We start from the raw sequence: 23015 nt of genomic DNA, 5'->3' as shown, positions 1-23015 counted from the left end.
AACATTTAAGGGAATGAGAGCTCTTTCAATACACGTGTTATTTCTATCAAAGCAATTTTATGTAACTCAAACATTTTTAATAAAATCTGTTCCGCGATCCTTTTTTCCAGGCATGCAGAGCTATAGAACTGTAATTGTTTCCCAATCTACTGGATGAAATAGATTTTTACGCTTAACAAAAGGGCAACCACTTTCCCTGTATAACAGGAATCAATCAAAGCATAAACACCATCTTCAGACACTTCCAGGGTTGTTTTAGACGATCTTTATCCCAAAGGTTTTAGGTTACCGAAAGACACTACAGTGTTGTTGTATATTTAGATCTATGCTTTCAAGTTACCATATTGAGATTTTTGTAATGTGGTTGTTTTTCTTTACTTTCTTTCCTGAGTTGTTTGTTATGCCTCATTTTAGTGAACAAGTCCACAGTAGTTGGAAGAGAACTCTAAAGTTTTTGTACTTACATAATTTTAATACATAAGAACATGTATTTCATTGTGGATCGTGCCTTACATCTATGAGAAGTACGACATCGTGCTTTTATTTCATTTCATACTTAACAAGAGTCAAAGAAACAGAGCAGTGGTCAAAGAGGGCATTAGAAATTAAGGACCCTCGCTTTGCGTGCCTCGGACATATAACTACGAATTATTTGGCTGTTTTTAAAACAAGCTAATTTGCATATAATCACTCTCAAACAAGTTTTTAAAACAAACAAACTAATTTGCATATAATCATTCTCAAACAATACAGTGAATGAAATGTAGCTTACTGGTTTCGCAACTTTGTTGATAACGCGTTCGTAGTTTAGTTTTTTCGGAAATTTTGTATGAACGGAAACTAAGACAAACCTTGTTTACAGAAATGAAAAATATGTGTATCATGTGACTCGTAGTTATGTTTTGGAAATTTGATATATACGAAAATCAAGGGAATTCTGTGCTGACAGAGATGTAACGTGTGTGTTATGTGGAAAGTTTGGGTTTTCAAGAAGGAATTATTACAGGATAGTAAAAGAAACATTACTAATGTTAGACGGCACCTCCCCAAATTTCAAGTTGACATCTCGAATGTAAACAAATGCGAAGTGGCATTTGTAACTTAAACCTAATATCTCTCTGCACCTCTCCAGTCATGTCTGCAAATAAAGAAGGTTCGAAGGTAGACGAAATTTTAAAACAAACTGCCGCAGAATATGCAGACTATTTACAAGTAGACACTTCAGCTGAGGTAAGTAAGATTCAAATTATAGTTTAGATCCTTCATTAAAATGTCAGACCGATCAGGAACAAATCTTCCTTAGGTTTTGCCCAGTTGTAGCCCAGCCAGGTTAGGCCAAGGTAAACTTGCCCATGATTGATTGTTTTTTAGAGTGTTCTACTGGGAAGCCTAGGCCTAGGTGGATTGTGGGTAAAGCCATTACTTCTGGCCATAGGCCTAATCTCATAATCCCTTGATCAATTTGGGCAAAGGCTATGCACGTGTTTGTAATTAATCAGGGGTAGTATGCAGAGAAGGCCTAGGGAGACAGAGATATTCAACGTTAATTGGGTCTCTCTCCCCCTCCCTGCCAGGTCAGGGCACGGAAACTTAAGTTAGTTTAGGAAGGTAAGGTCTGGTTAGGTCAGGACACAGCATTCTAGGAAAGGTTAGGATTCCTCACATGTACCCCTGTCTCCCTGCTCTGCATCTGCTCCTTTATCAGTAAAATCATTTCAGTGATGAGTCAGCAGGCTAGAGGTTGCACCACCTATTTGGTAATTGACTGAGGCTGTGTTTTTTGGATGAAACTTAGCCTTTTGCCAGGTGCCTATCGGGCTAGTCTAGCCTGTGCACATGAGGGTAGATCTAAGTAATAGATACACGGCGGGTATTTAGCGAGAAATGGCAGTTTCTTATAGTATTATGGTTGTTTATTTACAATATAACATTATTTTTGGGGTCGAATGTAATTAACCTGTAATTAACCCCCGAAGTCCACCCAACAAGGGGTTTCCATACGTGAACTTCACAAGACAGAGCAAGGCTACATCTGTTTGGAACGGTTCATATCCTGTCTGGCAAGTGCAATAACTTGTTAACCTAGGTGTACCCCCGTGGGCCAGTACTAAACACAGCGAAGGGACATTCCATTTGGCCGACAACAAACAAATGCACCGCCAGTATCAGAAGCCCTAAAAGTGTAGAAAAGACCAGTTTCTAAGGTAAAAACAGGCATGGAGCTAATACTTAGAATTACCCACATGAGTACTGTGGCCAGTTGCCTAAAAGGTAAAATTTTATTTTAAGCCATTACTGTACTGCATTTTGGACATGAAAAGATCATTTTCCAGTTTTAATAATATGTACTATGAAAGTTTCTGATCATTTCATTTGCAAATGACCAATCTAACCTAACCTAGAGTATCTGGTCCTTACCCCAATGCATGAGATTGGTTTGAAAACATTGCACAAACTTGCCATAATCTGAATGTGAACTGTCAGTGGGATTAATGTCCTTGTATTTCACTCATTTTGTGTATTACTCCACCCAAAATCCTTTTTTTCCCAATGTGGTCCCCAGAATTGTAGGATATAAGGTGAGTTTAACTATCACGAAAAGTACGTATTTGCAAACAAAATGATTATCAGAAATATTCAAAACACAGTAAAACCTAGGGAAATATTTTCACATCCAAATGCAGTAATGGTTCAAAGTAAAATATTACCCAAAATAATATTATACTTATGAAAAGGCTTCCCATACTTATGAATAGTAGGTTAACAATACATATAGAGATAAGGAGGATGGCCAGTAGGCTGTGACATATTTATTTCAAATCACACACATGAAACCAATAGTGTAGGCCTATTTTCCACCTGCTAATCTTGTGTTTTTACCATTGTTATTGGTGCTAACCATACATTTTTGCTTCTTGAGCCTTGCATCCAACAATTATGATTAGGCTAGGGGCACAGAAAAGGATTAAAACTTGATGGGCTAAATACAAATTCCAAGGGCTAAAGTAGGCCTAGGCATATGATAGCTGAAAAAAAAAAATCCACTAATAGCAGTGATATTTTAAATACATAAAAAGCACAAGGGAAATAACTGGCAAAAATATAGGTAATTTTTCATGTATTCAAATGGTCTCGGTGATAAGGACAAGATAATATTGCATCTTAACCTTACTTAACCAACCCTAAGATCCTAACTGGTTGGGAGATGATGTTTATATGCCCCTTTCCCACCCACCCCCCACACATGCAGACATGTAACTTTACATGGGCCATTGTAAGAAAGATGCAAGGATGCACTGTAATCGTGGCAGACCTAGGATACTAGGATCTACTTGGGGAGGGTAAAGCTCCCTGACATTGGCTGTAACAATTGCAGGGACACATCCTAACCTACCTGGGGAGGGTAAAGCTCCCTGACATTGGCTGTGACAATTACAAGGATACATCATAACCTAATTTTGCCCTTACAATGATCACATGATTATTACAGTTTGCAGTATTTTTTCTTTATGGACAGTAAGGGGCTATTTATAGTTAAGCGGGATCTTTGCAACATCAGTGTAGATACTCTGTGACCTCTTAAGTGATCCTTCCAAATGTCTTAGACATCAAGTTTGTAAGCCCAGAAAGACTCACTTGCATATTCTGACATTTTCAGGATAATGTTATATGTCCCATTGTGACCAATAAGCGCATAACAAATTTTCAAGGTGAATTTCCTGGGTATTTCTGGGCTCTGTCCAGTTTTCCAACCTTGCTGAACTTTAATTACATATCACTTGTTGTTCCACAAGGTGGTAAAGTTGAAAAAATATATGTTATATACAGTAGTTCTAATCATAATTTTGAGTAGAAATAAAGGTTAAATTACTCTAGTTGAATTTTTAAGAGATATGAAGAAAATTAATCTTGAACAGTTCTAATGAAAGTTGTAAGTATGAACAAAGATTACATTGTTTAATCTTAAAGGCTAAACAATGTAATAAAAGTTTTATGTGGTTAATTGTAATAAGCATAGTTATTAAAATACCTTTGTTCCTACAAAAATACAAACCCTTGGTCCTTTACTTATGTGGGGTTACTTTTGGTGAAAACTGAACTGGCCGCTAAAGACTCAACAAGGTGGTGAGGCAGTATAACTACCGGCCGGGTAGTTGGGTGGTTGCAGTGGGGGACCCACACTACCCCCCACCCGGCGTCATGCATTCACTTTACTTTCTGGCCTTGTCTGATGCAGACGTGTTTTCCTGACTCTCTGCTCGGACCTTCCTGGAAGCTAAAGCTGTGCCTTTTCATGGTGTGTTTGTTCCTGTTTTGTTTTTCTTGAGTATAATTGTGCGTGTTTGTGATGATGGATGAGTTATCGCAAACCCATGACTCTGATAAACCTGTGCACCGGGTATGTCCTGGTAAGGATAAAAAGTGTGGTGCCTTCCGCTGTAGCGCGGACTTGGATCCTTACTCCTTTTGCCTAAAGTGTAGAAAAGGGAGTAAGGACCCTTCTGATTGTACTGTAGACGAACCTTGTGAGGAGTGTAGGCTTTGGTCCCCCGAGCAGTGGGATAGGTATTCTCAGAGGCCCAGATACAAGCATAAAGAGACCAAGGCATCGGAGGTGCTGTCTTTGGCACCTTCGACTCCGTCAGTTGCGAATCCTTCGCAGTCGTATCCAAGCCCCGAAGGCCTTTCCTTGCTGCTGATTCTTAGTTCTGAGCCTGTCTCGCTGTCCCCTGTCTGCATCTGCAGTCACAGAGGAGGCAAGATCGGTGGACCTAGGCTACACTCCTCTTAGTTCTCCCCCTCACCCAGAGTCGCTGATCCCTGGGTTAGGGGGGGGGGGGGCCCTACCCGTCTTTGTTTTCCGCAGGGTTAGCATCTGTGCCTGGTTTGAGTCAGGCGCGGGAATCGCTTTGGATGGTTGGTACGCCTGATCTGCCATCACTCCTTGCACGCATCAGCAGTGCTGCACGAGCAGGAGTACTCCTCCCTCCTCCCACTACCCACACGATCGACGCTCTAACCACCACTGCCGTCACCGCTGTGCTGCCAGGGAGTGTGATGACTACCGTCGGAACGCACCATGCACATGGTGCTGTCCCTACTCCAGCCATCTCCGTGTCGACGGTGGCTAAGCCGGTCTGCTCGGTCACCCCGCCCCTGCCTGGCTACGCTCCCATGCCTCCCACCACGCTTCCACCTTTGCCCGTGCCGGTCATGCAGACGTTCCTTACATCGTTGCCTGCGTCTGCCTCTGTGAGGCCTACTACCACCTTACGGCATGAGTCCAGGCACTCATCGCGCTCTTGTGTCATCTGCTGTTGCTGCCCCCGCCCCCGTCGACCCCTGGTCTGTCTTCAGTAGGTTGGGGGATGTTGTGTTGTCGCTGATCAAGAAGAAGAAGAAGAAGAAGTGTGCACACCAGTCGTCTACATCTTCGTCTTCTACTTCGTCATCGTCGTCCTCGTCTTCGTCTTCTTCTGCCTCTTCACCCGCCTCTTCTACCACCAGTCAGTCTAAGAAGGGGAGGGTGGATCCTCCCCCCTCTAAGAAGACTCGGGGGAAGACCGCTGGATCTCTCGCTGGGAAGGCTACCTCGGTACCCTCCTCAGACGGTTCAGGGGCTTCATCCTCTCGAACTGATTCCGTTTCAGCACCAAGTAAGTGAGCGTCGCCGGAGGCACAGTCGCCTAAGGGAGACCGTGTGGCCTCGAGCCGCTCCTCTCCTGTAGCGAGCTCGGGCACGGAGCAAGAGAAGGGGAAAAGCCTTCAGGCTCCTCCTCCGCCTAAACCGTCATCCTCGTCCAAGTCGGACAAAGGATCGTTGGAGAATGTGTCCATGGACATCTCTGCTGCGAAGGCATCGAAGAAGGCTGGAACACGCCCGGATGCTGGGGACAGCAGTCTCCAATCGGCAGTCCGCGCCCCTGCGTTGGTCTCCTCTACACGCTCCAGTGCAGAGGACCGTCCAGCGTCGGAGTGTGGATCGGCTGTGAGGAGGCCGTCCCCTGGTCGTCAAGACGGTCGCTCTCCCAGACGAGTAAGTCCGTCTAGGCCCTCTTGCGACGCTCCACCGCAGGTTGGAGATCATGAGGGGTCCGTGGCTTCCACTGGCTATACCAGTGGTCGCGACGGTAGTGTTCGCTCTGCCTCTCCCACCCCCTCAACTTCCTCGGGATTCTCCGGGAGAAAACAGGGGCTCGGTAGGATTGCTGGAGTTGAGGCCCTTGTGCAATCAGCGTCAGAGGCGTCCGGTTTGGAGTGAGAGGTCGTACACCTCTGTTGTCAGGGGCAGAGATACGGGGTCTGTCTCCTGCGGGAGGGGCGTTTCTGGAAGACCGTCTCTTTGAAGGTCCTCTTCCAAGGGATCCGGACACTCCAGAAATGCAGAGAGCATTTGTTGAGGTCGTTGCGCTGATTAGTCAGCACAACGGTCTGGAGGAACCACTTCCAACTCCCTTGGAAGAACGGTCGTCCAGGATGGAGGAGTTTTACACTTCCAAGAAGGAACCGAAACCCTCCCTTGGACTACCATGGTCACCCTTGGCGGACAGCATCCTCAAGCAGGTGAACGACTTGGTCTCTGGACCAACGTCTTCGCTTTGCTCGACTTGCTCCACCAAGCTATTACCTCCCCCTCTACCGAGACAGAAGAAATACTACGTGCCTTCGGAGGGAGCACTGCAGTGGAATTGGGCCTAGCTCTTCTAGTTCCTGGTACCACTTCACCTCAGCTAACTGGGGAGCCTGCGCTCCTCACGCAAGCTGAGCTGAATGCCCTGGAGGGGACAGCTCTGTCTGCTCTCCAGGCGATCTCTTGGCTCGACAAATGGGCCTTCGCGTTGTCGAGGATTGCGTCTTCATCTGGCTCTCAGAACGAAGACCTGACCTTCAGGAGTCTTTGCCAGTTGGGTGGAAAGGCCATCTCTTTTATAGCCCACCAGATGGCAAACCTGGTACTGAAGAGACAGGATGCAGTTTTGTCCCAAACTACAGATCAGTGGGCGCCAAAGCTGCAGTCTCCCTGCGCGACGGACCAGTTCTGGACACCACCTCCCTCTTCCCCAGAGGAGAAGTGGATGCTGCGATGGACAAGAGGAAGGCCGACGAACGCGACCGTCTTGTCCACCAGGCAGCGACGAAAGGTGTCGCACAGCCTTCTTGTCCTGCGGCCCAGACCGTGAGCCAGGCTAGCGCCTCAGCCCCGAAGAAGTCTGGTGCTTCGACGGGTGCTCGAGAAAAGTCCAGACCTCTTCTTCTCCCCCATGGAAGGAACCGCAGGGTCCCTTTCGCCGACCTGTCCCTCCCAAGAGGAAAGGTAAGGCAAAGAAGAAGAGGGGAGGAGCTCACTAGGGACAACGAGCCCCCTCAGATGCTGCCATCAGTGGGGGTGTGCCTATCACGCCTCTGGGCAACTTGGCAGCGATATGGAGTGGAGACCTGGGTAGTGAATATCCTTCGGGAGGGATATTCTCTACCCTTCGAGTCGCCGCCTCCCCTCACCAACATACCGGTCCAGTTCCCCTCTTACCTTCAAGACCCCCAGAGGAGAGAGGCCCTACTTTGGGTGGTCGAAACTATGTTGAGCAAGGGAGCCATCGAAGTCGTCGAGGATCGATCTCCGGGCTTCTACAGCAGGATCTTTCTAGTGGAGAAAGCTTCCGGCGGGTGGAGGCCAGTAATCGACCTCTCCCCCCTGAATCATTTCGTTCGCCAGACTCGGTTCAAGATGGAGACGGTGCGCACGGTACTGTCAGCCATCACGGAGGATGGTGGACTTGATGGACGTGTACTTCCAGGTACCGGTTCATCCATCCTCTCGTCGGTACCTTCGCTTTGTCCTCAGAGGAGTGGTCTACCAATTCAGGGTACTCTGTTTTGGGCTGACGACCACTCCACAGGTGTTCATGCGAATGTTCACCCTGGTGTTAGTTTGGGCCCATTTTACATGGGATATGTCTTCTGAGGTATCTCGACAATTGGTTAGTCCTGGCAAGCTCACACTTGCAGTTGCTACAGGACAGAGTTCGCCTCCTCGAGTTGTGTCACAAGCTGGGTATCGTGATCAACTACGGGAAATCGGATCTCATTCCCAAACAGAGGACTCAGTATCTGGGCATGATGATCGACATGGTAGCAGGCAGAGTCTTTCCCTCAAAAGCTTGCATCAGCATGTTCAGGAAGGTGGCAAGGCAGTTCCTGTCAAGGCAGGAACAGCCAGCTCAACAGTGGCAAGTTGTGATCGGTCACCTGTCGTCACTGGAGAAGCTTGTACCGCACGGTCGGCTCTACCTTCGGTCTCTCCAGTGGAGACTGAGGGACTTCTGGGATCAGTCTCAGGAGCCCCAGTCGATTCTCGTACCCATCTCTCAGGGGGTGAGGGATGACCTCGACTGGTGGTTGGATGACAGGAACCACTGCATAGGGACGCACCTGTCCTCTTGACCTCCAGACATGCTGCTCTTCACAGATGCATCAAAGGAGGGCTGGGGTGCACACCTGGAGGAGTTGCTGACTTCAGGCGTGTGGGACCATCACGACAAGCGCCTTCACATCAATGTCCTGGAGACAAAGGCAGCTTTCTTAGCCCTTCAGCATTTCCAGGACCGTTTGATGGGACACTTGGTGGTGTTGATGAGCGACAACACGACCGTAGTGGCATACGTCAGCAAGCAAGGGGGACTTGTCTCCCGAGCTCTCCACATGTTGACGGTGCAGGTGCACGAGTGGGCAGTAGCCCACTCTGTGGAGCTGTCAGCCAGATACATCCCAGGCAAGAGGAACGTTCTGGCTGACACGCTCAGCCGTCGGGATCAGGTGGTGGGATCCGAGTGGTCCCTTCACCAGAGCGTGGCGGACAGGCTCTTCGACCTGGGGGGCCGTCCAGTAGTGGACAGCCTGAAGCTTCCAACTTTTTTCTCCATCATACCGGACCCATGGGCAGCTGCAGAAGACGCCTTCCAACACTCGTGGGACAACCTCGAGGTGTATGCCTTTCTCCCGTTCTGTCTGATTCGTCCAGTTCTCAGTAGAGTCCTGGTGTCGACGAATCTACAAATGTTCCTGGTGGCTCCCAAGCGACCCAAGGCTGCTTGGTATCCGGACCTGCTGGCTCTGCTTTCCGAGACTCCGAGAGAGCTTCCCCTCTGGCACAACCTTCTACGTCGGCTGCATGTAGAACGGTACCACCAGGCCGAGGCTTCTCTGTCACTTCTCTCCTGGAGGTTATCCACCATCTCTTGCGAGCGAGAGGCTTTTCTCGCCGAGCAGCGACAGAGATGGCAGGATACCTCAGGAAGTCTTCTGCAGTGGTTTACCATGGAAAGTGGGCGGTCTTCTGTGGTTGGTGTCATAGACGGGGTTATTCTCCGGTCGGAGCCACTCTTCAGTAGGTGGCGGACTTTCTCGTCTATCTTCGTCGAGAGAAGCTCCTATCAGTTTCAGCAGTAAAGGGATACACAGCTGCTTTAGCACTGGTCCTGAAGTTGAAAGGCATCGATGTCTTGTCCTCCCTGGAGATATCGTTGCTGATGAGGAGCTTCGAATGGTCTTGCCCTCCCAGGGAACCCAGGCCCCCTGAGTGGGATGTCTCTCTCGTTTTATGGAGCCTGACTCGTGCCCCATACGAGCCACTACGAGAAGCCACAGACAGGGATCTTACTCTTAAGACCGTCTTCTTGTTTGCCCTGGCGTCGGCGAAGAGGATTAGTGAACTACAGGGACTTTCTTTTGCAGTGAAACACTCAAGGGGATGGGCGTCTGTGACACTCGAGTTCATCCTGGAGTTCTTAGCGAAGACACAGAATCCAGCGGTCCCTGGCACTCAACTTGAGTCTTTCACGATCCCATCCCTGGGTGACTTCGTTAATGATGACCCTGACAAGATGCTTCTCTGTCCTGTACGGGTGCTACGGCACTATCTGAGGAGAACTCGGCATCTCAGGCTTGAGTGTCGACGACTCTTCGTTAGCACTGGGTTCCCTAAGAAGGAGGTGTCCAAGAACACGATCTCCTTCTAGCTTCGCAAGGTTATCAAGAAGGTGTATGCAGCAGCTGGAGAGGACGGCGCCAGTGCTCTGCATCCACGCACTCATGAAATCAGAGGGATTGCGCCTACTTTAGCATTCAAGAAGAACCTGTCGGTTCAGCAGGTACTAAGGATGGAGGTGTGGTCACGCCAGACCACATTCACCTCTTTTTACCCACGGGACGTTACCCATAGGTCCTTGGATACCTTCTCCTTGGGACCAATGGTGGCTGCTCAACAAGTTATGTAACTTACCCAGCTCCTGTACAGGACAGTGCTGTGTCTCGTTTGTTATAAGTGCATGATTGGGCGTGAAAGATGAGTGACTGGCTCTCTCTTCCTCCCCTTCATCCAGCTTCTTCCTTCAGGCAGAGAGTTTGGGCCATACAAGCTGAACCAGATGTCAGACGCAGGTGAGTTTCATGACTTGAGTATCCTAATCTTTGTTGCCTTTCAGGTACACATTAGATGTAATGTCCCCTCCTTCCCTTACAAGGCGGGGAAGGGGTTGCGGGCCAATTACCAAACCCATTCTTAATTTTGGTCCTTAGTCCCCGACGTCCTCAGATCACCTCTTCTGTGGCTGGGGTAGGTTCTCTGTCTCTTTTACCTTACTGTGTGTTCACTTACATACCGTAGCTTCGTCACAGCAGAGACGGTCTAGTAGACTGGCTCGTGACACTTCAGTTCACATAACAGTGGTCACAGTCCAGTGGCTATGTCCTCCTGGTTCTTATCCCAGGATGACAAAAGGTGTGGTTGAACTTCCAGTCGTTCAGAGACCTACACTCAGATTCCTCCCACCGAGTCATGAGTCCCCATATAAGTAAAGGACCAAGGGTTTGTATTTGTGTAGGAACAAATCATATTTTAGTAAAATGCATTCTTCCTAACGTACAAACCGGAGGTCCTTTACTCAGGTTGCCCACCTCAGCCTCCCCACAACGTGCCCTAGGCCAGAAAGCAAGGTGAATGCATGACGCCGGGCGGGGGGTTAGCGTGGGTCCCCCACTGTAACCACCCAACTACCTGGCCGGTAGTTATACTACCACACCGCCTTGTTAAGTCTTTAGTGGCCAGTGCAGCTTTTGCCGAAAGTAACCCCATATAAGTAAAGACCCTGGGGTTTGATGTTAGGAAAAATGCATTTTTAAATATCTAACTTCCCTGGTAGTTACATATATATAGCTTTATCCCGCCGATTCGTCGCGCGCACGGCAGAAATTCAAAATTCGCGGCAATCGCCGATAGATGGCCGGGTGGCCATACCTGAGCGCCCTCTACTAGGTACCTAGAACCATTCCCAATTGTCCTCAGAAATTCCCTGCCGTCGTTCTAGTCAACACGTTGGAAATTCGCTCTTTTTTGGTTTACTTTGTCTACTTTGGTGAAGTACCCATTGTTTGGTTTTTTCGTTTTTGGCTTTCGCTGATATTAATTTTCCCTGGATTTCTCTTTCTCTCTGTCAATTAGTTTGTAGGTTTCTGATTTGGAACTTGCTTTTGAATTCTCAAGATGGCTGACTCTGTTGTTAGAATGTGTGTGAGGGGATGCAAGACCCGGCTTCCTAAGGCTGCCCTTGATCCCCACACTGTATGTAAGAGATGCAGAGGTCATGTGTGTACATTTGATAATAGATGTAAAGAGTGTGAACGTTTGTCTGAGACAGAGTGGAGAGAATATGATCGCTATGTACAGCGATTGGAGAAGGACAGAATTAGGAGAGCTAGATCTTCGAGTGTTCTGTCAGCTAGGTCTTCTGATAGTTAAGTCCTTTCTAACTTGTCTGATTCTAATATTCCTGATCCTAGCCCTAAGGTAGTAGTACCCGTTCCGCCGACGGAAGCGGAGGTAAGTAACTCATCCTTGAAGGATATTATGAATGCTATTTCTGCCTTGGGAGTTTCAGTACAATCCCTTACTTCGGATAGAGAAGTGATGTGGGGGGCAGTGCATAGTTTACAACAAAAGTTCAATGACAGTGTTAGTGCAGTGGAGGGTGCGTCCGTTCGTGTCTGTCACGCTCCTAGCCCTAGGCCTCTTCCATGCTCCCCAACCCCTGGGAGAAGGAACGCCGACAGGCCAAGGGAGGTGAGAGACGTTGAACAACGATCGGACGTCCCCTCGAGCGATCCTGTTGACGCATCCCAGGACGCTCCCCCTCGCCGCAGGAAAGGCAAGATGAGGACGTGTTCTTCATCTTCGGATGACGCTAGACCCAAACGTGGATGGCGTCGATCTCAGATTTCTAGACCTATCAAGAGACGCAGGTCCCCCGTCACGCTCCAACAACCTTCTTGCAGCAAATGGAACTCTCCTGAGAAATTCCTATCGGAAGAAGACGACGTTTCCGCGCCTAAACGGAGGCGTAAGACGCAGAACTCATTGGAGGAAGAAGACGTGTATATCACTTCAGTTCACGCTTCTCCCCCACCCCCAGATTGGGGCGTGTTGCAAACGGCGTCACCACCTCATCCTCGTAGGATCCCAGCCAAAGTTTCCTAGGTTGTAGAAGTTCGTCCAATGCCATCTCCAGTTGTTCCTCAGCAGCAAGCGGCACCACAAGTCAAGTTTTTGTCAGAAGTGCAGCAGTCCCTTGCGTCTCTTTTCGACTCTTACAAGTCGCAAGGACTGAGAGAAAAACCACGCGGAAAGGAACCTAAGGACGTCAACAGACCCAAGAAGAGGGTAAGACAAGAGTTAGAACAGCAAGACGCTAACAACAAGGAAGACGCGGATTCGCTGCAGGTTGCAGCTCTCATAAACGCTTCCTCGCAGCAAGCCGCAAGCGTGACGGGAGGTGACAAGGTTCGTGACGCTCCCTCGCAGCAAGCTGGACGCATGCGTGACGCATGCAAACATGACGTTACACACGATTCCCCCACTCGCTCGACATCTCCCTCGCAGCAAGCTGGACGCATGCGTGACGCATGCAAACATGTCGTTACACACGATTCCCCCACTCGCTCGACATCGGATATAGCTAATCCTTTGGAAGAGATCTCGGAGGAAGAGATGCAAGAAACTCTTCATGCTGCAGATCTGAAGAGACTACTTTCGCTGTTGGCGGACTTATTTCCCAATGATTTTCAACAGCCCGTTCCTCGGAGTCCGCCCTCGCAGTTTTTGATGGGGAGACCCCAAAAGTCTTCTTCCTTCAAGAAGACAGTATTAGCAAAATCAGTGAAGAAAGCCTTTTCAACACTGAATGGCTGGATTTTGAAGAAGAAAGAACAGGGAAGGACAGCTTTTTCTTTTCCCCCGACTAGGTTGGCTTCTAGATCTAGCGTGCGGTATGAGACTGGGGAAGCTCTCGGCTTGGGAGTTCCTGCCTCCTCCCAAGGGGACTTCTCCAGACTCGTAGACGCTTCGCGTAGAACAGCCTTGTCAAAGGCCAAGGTTTTGTGGTCCACTTCGGAATTAGACCACTTGCTGAAGGGCATCTTCAGAACAATTGAAGTCTTCAGCTTGATGGATTGGACTCTCGCAGCTCTCGCAGAGGTCACAGATGAGAGGAACGACTCGCAGATGCACCTTATTACCTGTCTCGATAAAGCTGTGAGGGACGGGACGGTCGAACTCTCTGCCCTTTTCACAGCAGGTGTCATTAAGAAGAGAGCTATGCTGTGTTCGTTCCCTCACGTCAGGAGTGACTCTCGCTCAGAGATCAGAGCTTTTGTATGCTCCCCTTAACCAAACAACTCTTACCTTCAGAGCTGGTGAAGGATTTATCAGCAGCTCTTGCACAGCAATCAACGCAAGATCTGATTACAAGGACTGCTAGGAAGGTTCTCCCGGCAAACTTTTTAGCCAGGAAGGAGGAGAAGGAGGCGCTCCACGCTGAAGCCAGCCCTTTTCGTGGGAGAGCACTTTGAGAGGGAGTCAGAGAATGGCTTCTGGAGGACAACCTCGTAAGAACCCCAAGCAACAACCAAACCCAGGAAGTGAACACAACATCCTCCAGACACAAGTGGGAGCCAGATTATCCCACTTCTGGCAAGAGTGGAGCCAAAGGGGAGCGGACGACTGGACAGTCGAAGTTTTGAAGGAAGGATACAAGATCCCCCAGAGCTGTTAGAGTTGACAACTACTTACTCGGGGAGCAAAGCAGTAGCTCTTCAGGAACAGGTGACCCAGATGCTATCAAAATCAGCAATAGAAGAGGTAAAGGACCTCTCGTCAGGGGTTTTACAACAGACTTTTCTGGTACCCAAGAACTCGGGGGTTGAGACCAGTTCTGGACGTAAGTCCATTGAACAAGTACATAAACAAAGTCAAGTTTGCTATGGAGACATCTGCGTCAGTCCTAGCAGGCACCAGACAAGAAGACTGGATGGTCTCGATAGACCTACAGGACGCGTATTTTCACATACCAATTCACCCGAACTACAGAAAATATCTGAGGTTTGTGCATCTCGGGACAACTTATCAGTTCAGAGCACTTTGTTTTGGACTGAACACGGATCCTTACGTTTTCTCACGAGTGGCATCGAAAGTAGCTCGCTGGTTACATCTAAAAGGAATAAGGATATCGATGTACCTGGACGACTGGCTAATCAGAGCCAGATCACAAGCAAAGTGTCTGGAGGATCTTCGAGTGACAATGAAGTTGATACAACAGTTAGGACTAGTAATAAATCTAGCCAAATCACAGCTAACGCCTTCACAAGACATCATTTACCTGGGGATGAGAATTCAGTCAGTAGTTTTTCGGGCTTTTCCAGCCCCGAAACGCATTCTGGATTGCCTGGAAAAGGTGAAGCTCTTTTTAGGGAGATGGACCTGTTCGGCGAGGGAGTGGATGAGTCTGCTAGGGACCCTCTCCTCGATCGAACAATTCGTCCCCCTGGGAAGACTACATCTACGTCCACTTCAGTTCCATTTGTCAAACTTTTGGAAAAGAGGCCAAGATCTGGAGACGTGGATTCCGATCCCTCTGGGAATCAAAAATCATTTGAGTTGGTGGAACGACCCCAACAAACTACAAAAGGGCCTCGAACTTCAACAGAAGAACCCCGACCTAGTGTTGTATTCAGACGCATCAGATGTGGGGTGGGGTGCAACGCTGGGGAAGGGCGAGATCTCACGTCTGTGGGAAAACTATCAGAAGAAATGGCATATAAACGTCAAGGAACTGGTGGCCATTCATCTAGCGCTAGTCCACTTTCAGGAGAAGGTCCAGAACAAGATAGTACAGGTCAACGCAGACAACACCACAGCGTTGGCCTACATCAAGAAACAGGGTGGCACTCGTTCGGATCTCCTGTTGTGGGCAGAAGCAAACAATTTAACTCTGATCACCCGCTTCATAGAGGGATAGAAGAACGTCAGAGCGGATCTCCTCAGCAGAGGAAGACAGGTTCTCTCGACAGAATGGACCTTACATCACGAGGTGTGCAACAGGCTTTGGAATCTGTGGGGAGAACCGTCAATAGACCTATTTGCAACAAAGAGAACGAAGAGGTTACCAGTCTACTGTTCTCCAGTCCCAGACCAGGAAGCAGTGGCAGTGGACGCTTCCTCATAGATTGGGGGGGACTAAACACGCACGCTTTTCCCCATTCAAGATCCTAGACAGAGTCATGAAGAAGTTCAGGGAGTCGAACGACGCCCGCATGACCCTGATAGCTCCTTTTTGGCCCATGAGACCATGGATCACAGAGGTGATGGAGTGGCTAGTAGACACCCCCAGGTCGTTACCTTGTCGGATCGATCTACTAAGACAGCCGCATATGGAGAGATACCATCAAAATCTCCTCGTTCTCAACGTAACTGCCTTTCGACTATTGAAAAGCTGGCAAGAGCGAAGGGCTTTTCAAGGGAAGCTGCAAGAGCTATCGCGAGAGCGAGGAGAACGTCCACACTCAAGGTGTACCAATCAAAATGGGACGTATTCAGGGAGTGGTGCAGAAATAATAACATTTCCTCTTCCAGTACCTCTATAACTCAAATGGCAGATTTTCTGCTGTATTTAAAAGTCCAAGGAAACCTAGCAGTATCAACCATCAAGGGATACCGCAGCATGCTTGCTTCCGTCTTCCGTCACAGAAATCTTGACGTGTCGGGAGACAAAGACCTCACGGACTTCATAAGGTCTTATGAGACGGTTAAAAGGAAGGACAACCCGACCCCCTCTTGGAATTTAGACGTAGTCCTAAAGTTTTTAACCTCGAGCAGGTTTGAACCTCTCGATAAGGCTTCATGGAAGGATCTCACTAAGAAGACCCTTTTCCTGGTTGCGTTGGCTACTGCCAAGAGGGTAGGAGAATTACAAGCCTTTAGCAAGATGGTAGGCTTCAATGGGGAGAATGCAGTCTGCTCTCTACAACTAGGTTTCCTCGCTAAAAATGAGAACCCGTCTCAACCATGGCCCAGATCCTTCACCATACCAGGGCTGTCTCATTTAGTAGGACGGGAAAAGGAGAGAGGCCTTTGTCCAGTTAGGGTCCTAAAATTTTATCTACAGAGGACCAGAAACATGAGAGGTCAGTCGGACAACCTCTGGTGCTCGGTGAAGAAACCTTCGTTGCCCTTATCAAAGAATGCTCTGGCATTCTTTATCAAGGATTTAATAAGGGAAGCTCACCAAACTGTGACGAGAAAAACTTCCCTAATCCTCAAAGTCAAAGCTCATGAAGTAAGAGCTGTGGCAACTTCGATGGCTTTTAGACATAATAAGTCGATGAAATCGATTTTGGAAGCGACATTCTGGCGAAGCAAGTCTATCTTCGCAGATTGTTACCTTAAAGAAGTACAGACCCAATATGAGGATTGTTGTTCTCTAGGTCCGTAGGTTGCCTCCGGCGCCGTAGTTGGAGAAGGTACTACTGCCTCTAACATATAACCTTATACCCTTGCCTTTTCTTGATTTGAACTCACAGGTTGTCTGTGAAGGTTGTTGCAACCTTCCACAGTCTGGGGTTGCAAGTCTAAGTTAGGTTTTATGGAGTGTGTTTTTAGTGATTTTAGTGGGTCAGGTGGTCAGCTCTTTGTCCATGGCTATGCCAGGATAGCAAGGGTGGTGGTCTAGTCATGTTAAGGTCGAGGACCGTGTGACAGCCCCATAGAGACTTTCTACAGCCCCCTGGATGGGTCGCTGGGTTTCTCAAGGAATGCAGGCGAATGAGGCAGGATAACTATGAAGCCAGCTTCCTTATCAGGTAAGAACCAGATTATGGTTACAGCTAATATATAGTTAGTAATTATACGAATTCCCAACGGTGTTTTGGTTCTCTAACCCACCACCAAGGGTGTCAATCAGCTATATACCAGGGAAGTTAGTTATTTAAAAATGGTATTTTCATTATAAAATAAGTTTTTAAATATACTTACCTGGTAGTTACATATATAAAAGGTCCCTCCCTCCTCCCCTCTGAGAACAGGGCATGGAATTTCTGAGGACAATTGGGAATGGTTCTAGGTACCTAGTAGAGGGCGCTCAGGTATGGCCACCTGGCCATCTATCTCGATTGATTGCTTGAATTTTGAATTTCTGCCTGTATGCATTTAATCATGGATAAAGCTATATATATGTAACTACCAGGTAAGTATATTTAAAAACTTATTTTATAATGAAAATACCATTTTACTTTTAAAAAATGCGATTTTACATTGTATAACCTTCACAGGACATGGAAATCATCAACATGGGTCACCTTAGGACTGAAAAATTCTTGTTTTAGTTTGCAAATATGGTGAACCTCAAATCTGGGAGGCTAAGTTCAGTTTGTGAAAATCATTAGGTATGCTTAATGGTAATAAGTCAGTGTCCTATTAATTTTTTAAAAAGCACAACCATAACCAGTAATTTAAGGTACACAGTTCCTCCTCCTAGCTAGCAATGCTATAATAATTAAAGTTCCCATTTGATCTTGCCAGAATATTTAGAAGAATTCTGTTACCTCTGCTGCCAATGAAGCTGTATAAGAATTAGCATAACCCTATTCTATTTGTGCTTTTGTTATCTTGAGAGTAATCTCCCAAAAGTTTGGTCCACAGTTGTGCAAAAATAAACCTGCAAGTTTTTCAGTTCAAGATGCTAATACATAGTTAATGATAAATTTATTGTAGGAAGTCATTGTAAGGACTTTTACTTCATACTCAGCCCTTTGCTTATAGTACCTAATCTCTCTCTCTCTCTCTCTCTCTCTCTCTCTCTCTCTCTCTCTATATATATATATATACTGTATATATTATGCACATATGGTTGTCAGCCAACAAAACTGCTAGGTCAGTACAGTACATATTGCAGATTGAGTTAATGAAATTGCAGTTCAAGAATAGGCAATGAATTGTGCTTTGTCAAAGTTTTGACTCCTTCCACCTTCGGGATTGGTTAGAGGACTGGAGAGTATGGTAGATTTGTGACAGTTTAGTCTTATCTCTTTTTACTTTATTCACCTTCTGGAACAAGCAAGGTTCAGATTTATATGAAGATAGGCCTTGGTCAGTGTATGGTAACCTTGAAATTTAGTAACTCAGGTTTAATGTTTAATTTAAGTTCTCAGATATACCTCTCCTTTAGTACTCCAAATGTGTATGGGGTTCCTCAGAAAGATGTGGTTGATTCAGAGGGAATTCTTGGATGAGCCACATCAGAAACCATATAAAAAATGGGCTTTGTGCTAAATAATTTTGTGAATTGAAACTAAATAATTATAGTAATCATTTCAGTAGACCTCATATTTTAACAGCAAGATAATTCTGATATATATAAAATAGAAATAAATGGTATGTTCAAGTCCATATCTGTTATGTATTCTTATAAAGGTAAGAATCTTAACTGAGCAATTTATATTTTTGTCTTTTGCGTGTTTGTTAATTACAAGCTAAAATACCAGTAAAAGGATTTATATTTCAGAGAGCAGGACTGGACAGAGAGCTTGAATCAATGTTAACAAGACTGGAAGAATATGGGAGTCTCTTGGAAAGAGTAAGTAGTGTTTATATTGTGTTGGTTCTGTTTGTTGTTAATTAGAATAATGGATGCAGTATAATTTATACAAATTGTAGTATAGTAACTACTTTTTTGAACCTCAGAAGTAAGAAGATGAAACTCATAATTGGGCATCATTAAAGTAAAAATTTCAGGGAAACAATGTCTCAAACATAACGGACATCATCACGAGTAAACAAATTCAACAGAAATATAGAAAAATTAATGGATCAGACTTAGAACCACCAAGATATGCCTTAATGTATTGTGGGCAAACAGGTCATGACCCATATGTAATGTAATATCTTACGGGTACAGTACTTGGGAAACAGCTAGAGTATATTAGCAGCGAATAAAAATCTCACTGAATACATCCACAAACACAGGTGGACAAGAGTCAGAGAATATAGATTTTACAACAGTAAAAAAATCTGTATTATAACAAATGGTTTACAACTGGAGAAATAGAATTTTCCTTTCCTCATGTAGAAGCACATCTCCAACTCAAGAAATGAATTTTGATTTAATCAAACACCCAGACCCCTTAGCCAAAAGTTATTTACTGCAGTTTTACAAGCAACTTTGTACTAAAAACTGTTAACAAAAGAATGACAACAGGAAATTATTATATCAATAGACAAACTACGCAAAATCCCCAGTAATCCAAACAATAGACCAATATCTTTAAAGCTGTGTATGCAAATTGAAGGAAAAAAAATTATAAAATCAAGAGAAACATGGTAGTTACAATATAATCACCTTAACCCAGTATGGATCACAGCAAAATAGTTCTAGTCTTGACCCGCTGTGTCACTTAGATCATATTTGAAGAGGATTTGAATGGAAAGAAATAACTGCTCATTTATTTTTACCATCCAAAATGCCAACACTACTACAGTACCTGGAGATACAATACAATATATTGAAAATGCTGTACAGTACAGCAAGGGTATCTGAAGCCAGTTTTTTTCTATAATGATTTGAATGGAAACAAATAACTTTCAGCGTTTTTACCATCCAAAAGGCCTGTGGTTCTACTGTACCTGGATATACACCATATTAAAAACACTATACAAGGGGATTTAAGGCCAGCTATCTTTATTCATAAAAGCAGATCAGACATTACAGGTGTAAATAGATAAAATATGTTCAGACATATAAATTAGAAAATATCCCAGAGGGATGTGTTTTCCTTGCAACAAACACTATAATAACTCAGTTAAGTTGTGGAATGATGAAGTTTTTATATTGGTGATTTTTATATTGGTGACTTTACCATACAGTATTCTAACTTGTGTCAGATTTGCAACATGCCCAGAGTATCCTTAACGTGCCATCACAGAAGTAGACTCATGGACCTTTACAGGTTTTCAATTCTAGGCAATAAAAACTAAAGCAGTATTTTTTATGCAGATAGAAGGAAAAAAGAATCATAAAAAATTAAACATAAAAAACACTATGATATACCTGTATATCTGTCACACTAAAATTTTTAGGTTTAAACTTAGATGCATACTTGAACTAGAAAGCATATATGGGATACATGAAACCCAAAGACTTTTATCATATACAACTTGGGGAACTGACATACCAACCCTTATGTTACTATACAAACTAATTACTATATCATGTCAATAGATTTTGGAAGCCAAATATGTGACTCAGCTTCAGACATGCCATTAAGAGACTGTGATGTTCTAGTTTGTCCCAAAAGAGCTAGTACAGTTGAGCTAGTGCGAAGAAATGGCTAGTATTATAATAGCTAGTGCCAAAATCACTATGACAAAATAGCTAGCAGTACATTTTAGCTGGTACTGAAAGAGCTGTTAACCCAAATAGCTAATTTAATAGAATTAAAACTGAAACATCAAAATATATTTTGCTCTTTATCACTATATTCAGTTTTTCCTTTTTTTTTTGTCCTATTTTAGTAGAACAGTTTTTACAACATGTATAAAAAGGCTATAAAAGATATCTACAGTGTAATAGTTTTTATCAAAATAATTTATTAGAATAATTGAGTAAAAAACACTTAATAATGATAAAAAAACAATAAAGCTTTCATATGTTATGTTATAGCTGATCCCCTGCAAAAAATCTTTAGTAGATATTTCATTATGTGAGTGCTTGTTAGTTAAGTTCCAAGTCTATTGTTAATTTCTTTAGTTCTCTTTTTGACAGGTGCCTGCTGTCCACTGATATAAGCATTTAGGTTACTTCTCTGTAAAACTTCACCTTTCTGAATTCCCCAAAGAAAGGGCCATTTGGTTGGATGAACAGAGTCAAACATTTAACTGAATAGCATGATGCCAGCCCTCTAGCTTATTATTTGTCCCTGTTATATCATTTTCTGTTCTTTGCCAAACAATCCACAATTCGATGGGAAATATGGGTGTTCTCCTTCATCTCCTCTGGCACCTCCCAATCTATGTTTCTTCAAAATACTAATACAAGGTTTGCATTTCTTCATCCAATTGCAAAAATTCGAGGTCTTCATTTAGCTCTTCATATACATCTGTCACTTGATAAGGATTAAGGAATGCCAAGGCTGCAAGTATCTTACAGTAAAGACGGCAGTTGGCATCAGATACGGTACTAGCTATTTGTTAATCCAGTGTTCTGTATCTTTTTCCATATTGACTGAGAAAGATGAAAGAAATATCCGTATATGTTTGCATCAGGAAATACTTTCATGAAAGCATTGATAGCAGATTTGTCAAAATCTAATGTTACGTTTTCAGGGTTACAATCTGGACACTTGTCTTTCAGAATCTTAACTGCTCTTTCATATGTTAACTGAGTTATATAATTGATGAAACAATTTAGGTACAACTTTGAAAGTACCATCGCAAATCCAGACTTTTGAATTGGCAAGTTGATCGAGCATTAGGTCACTGGCAAATATGATTATTTTCTTTGAATCACTAACTACATCGCTTAATGAGAAGGGTTCTGTAGTTCTGTGTATGGCAGCTATTTTAAATTCTTCAGGAAGTATTAATTCATCAATTGATGTAGGGTCACAAAGGTAACCTTCATTTTTACAGTGTTTTCGTTAAATACGTTTCTAGAGAGCCCTTTTTTGAGGGACATTCATCATTGCTTATTCGTCCAGCTCTTGTACTGCACTGGCAATAATTCTTCGTGGTGGTACACTAGAATTAGAGGCTCCTTCATTACTTCAAAATTTTCTTTGTAGTTCAGCTGAGTTTTCAGTGCACCCCTACAGTCTACTATTACACATCTCCAGTTTTGGGTTGTTTTGTGTGTTGTCCTTTTACGATACAAAAATCCTTCATAGCTGACCATATCACTTCCTCTCTGGGACTTGATGACGTTCATTGCGATGGGTAAAATATTACTAATGTATTTCTGCTAAAATAAGACAAAAGAAAGTGAAAAACTGAATAAAGGCTAATAGCTAAGAGCAAAATATACAGTTTGTTCTACTAACTACTTAAATATTTATCGTAAACCATTTTAACACTTAAGCACAAGCTACGGTTTCTTGAAATTAGCACTAGCTCAGTTGTACTAGCTCTTTTGGAACTAGCTCTTTTAAGACAAATTGTTTTGGGGCACACCTGCCATTAAAAATCCTAGATCCAGTTCACAGTGGACTCAGAATCTGTACTGGACCCTTCAGGTCCTCCCCAAATGTATCTGTACAGGTCAAAAATGGTGAACAACCCCCCCTCTCTCTCTCTCTCTCTCTCTCTCTCTCTCTCTCTCTCTCTCTCTCTCTCTCTCTCTCTCTCTCAGAACTCCTTGATGTTGAATCACGGGATATTGATGCATTCTCTTCCTGCAGTCCATCGTGCCTTGCCTCACCTGACTTTTGTAACGTAGCGATTGTTAAGTTTCAATGAGATTTATCAAGATTAAATGACTCTCTCTCTCTCTAAATAAATAAATAAAGATTCAAGCAAGTGACTCCAAGTAAAGGGCTCTTAAATAAAAAAACCTAAGTGTAAATATAATTTCTTTCATCACTAGAATTTCCCCCCTCCATGGATTATAGATAAACTATGTATCAGCACAGATTTGTGCGATCTA

The 23015-nt window shown here is 44.7% G+C and overlaps 1 protein-coding gene across 3 annotated transcripts in view; it reads left to right on the top strand.

Annotated features, from left to right (window-relative positions):
• The first annotated feature begins 912 nt into the window (after nt 1-912).
• Nucleotides 913-23015, top strand: part of Blos4 (biogenesis of lysosome-related organelles complex 1 subunit 4) — a 66743-nt gene continuing 44640 nt past the window's right edge. The window contains exons 1-2 of one of the 3 annotated variants that reach the window (XM_067118458.1): nt 913-1230; nt 18885-18956. In XM_067118458.1, the coding sequence (XP_066974559.1) occupies nt 1081-1230; nt 18885-18956 (222 nt within the window). In that variant the 5' untranslated portion in view covers nt 913-1080. The remainder of the gene's footprint in view (nt 1231-18884; nt 18957-23015) is intronic. The other 2 variants (XM_067118456.1, XM_067118457.1) reach the window with 2 other exon arrangements.

This window comes from Macrobrachium rosenbergii, chromosome 16 (assembly GCF_040412425.1).
Source record: "Macrobrachium rosenbergii isolate ZJJX-2024 chromosome 16, ASM4041242v1, whole genome shotgun sequence".
NCBI classification, from domain to species: domain Eukaryota; kingdom Metazoa; phylum Arthropoda; class Malacostraca; order Decapoda; family Palaemonidae; genus Macrobrachium; species Macrobrachium rosenbergii.
This window is presented reverse-complemented; position numbering and strand designations above follow the sequence as displayed.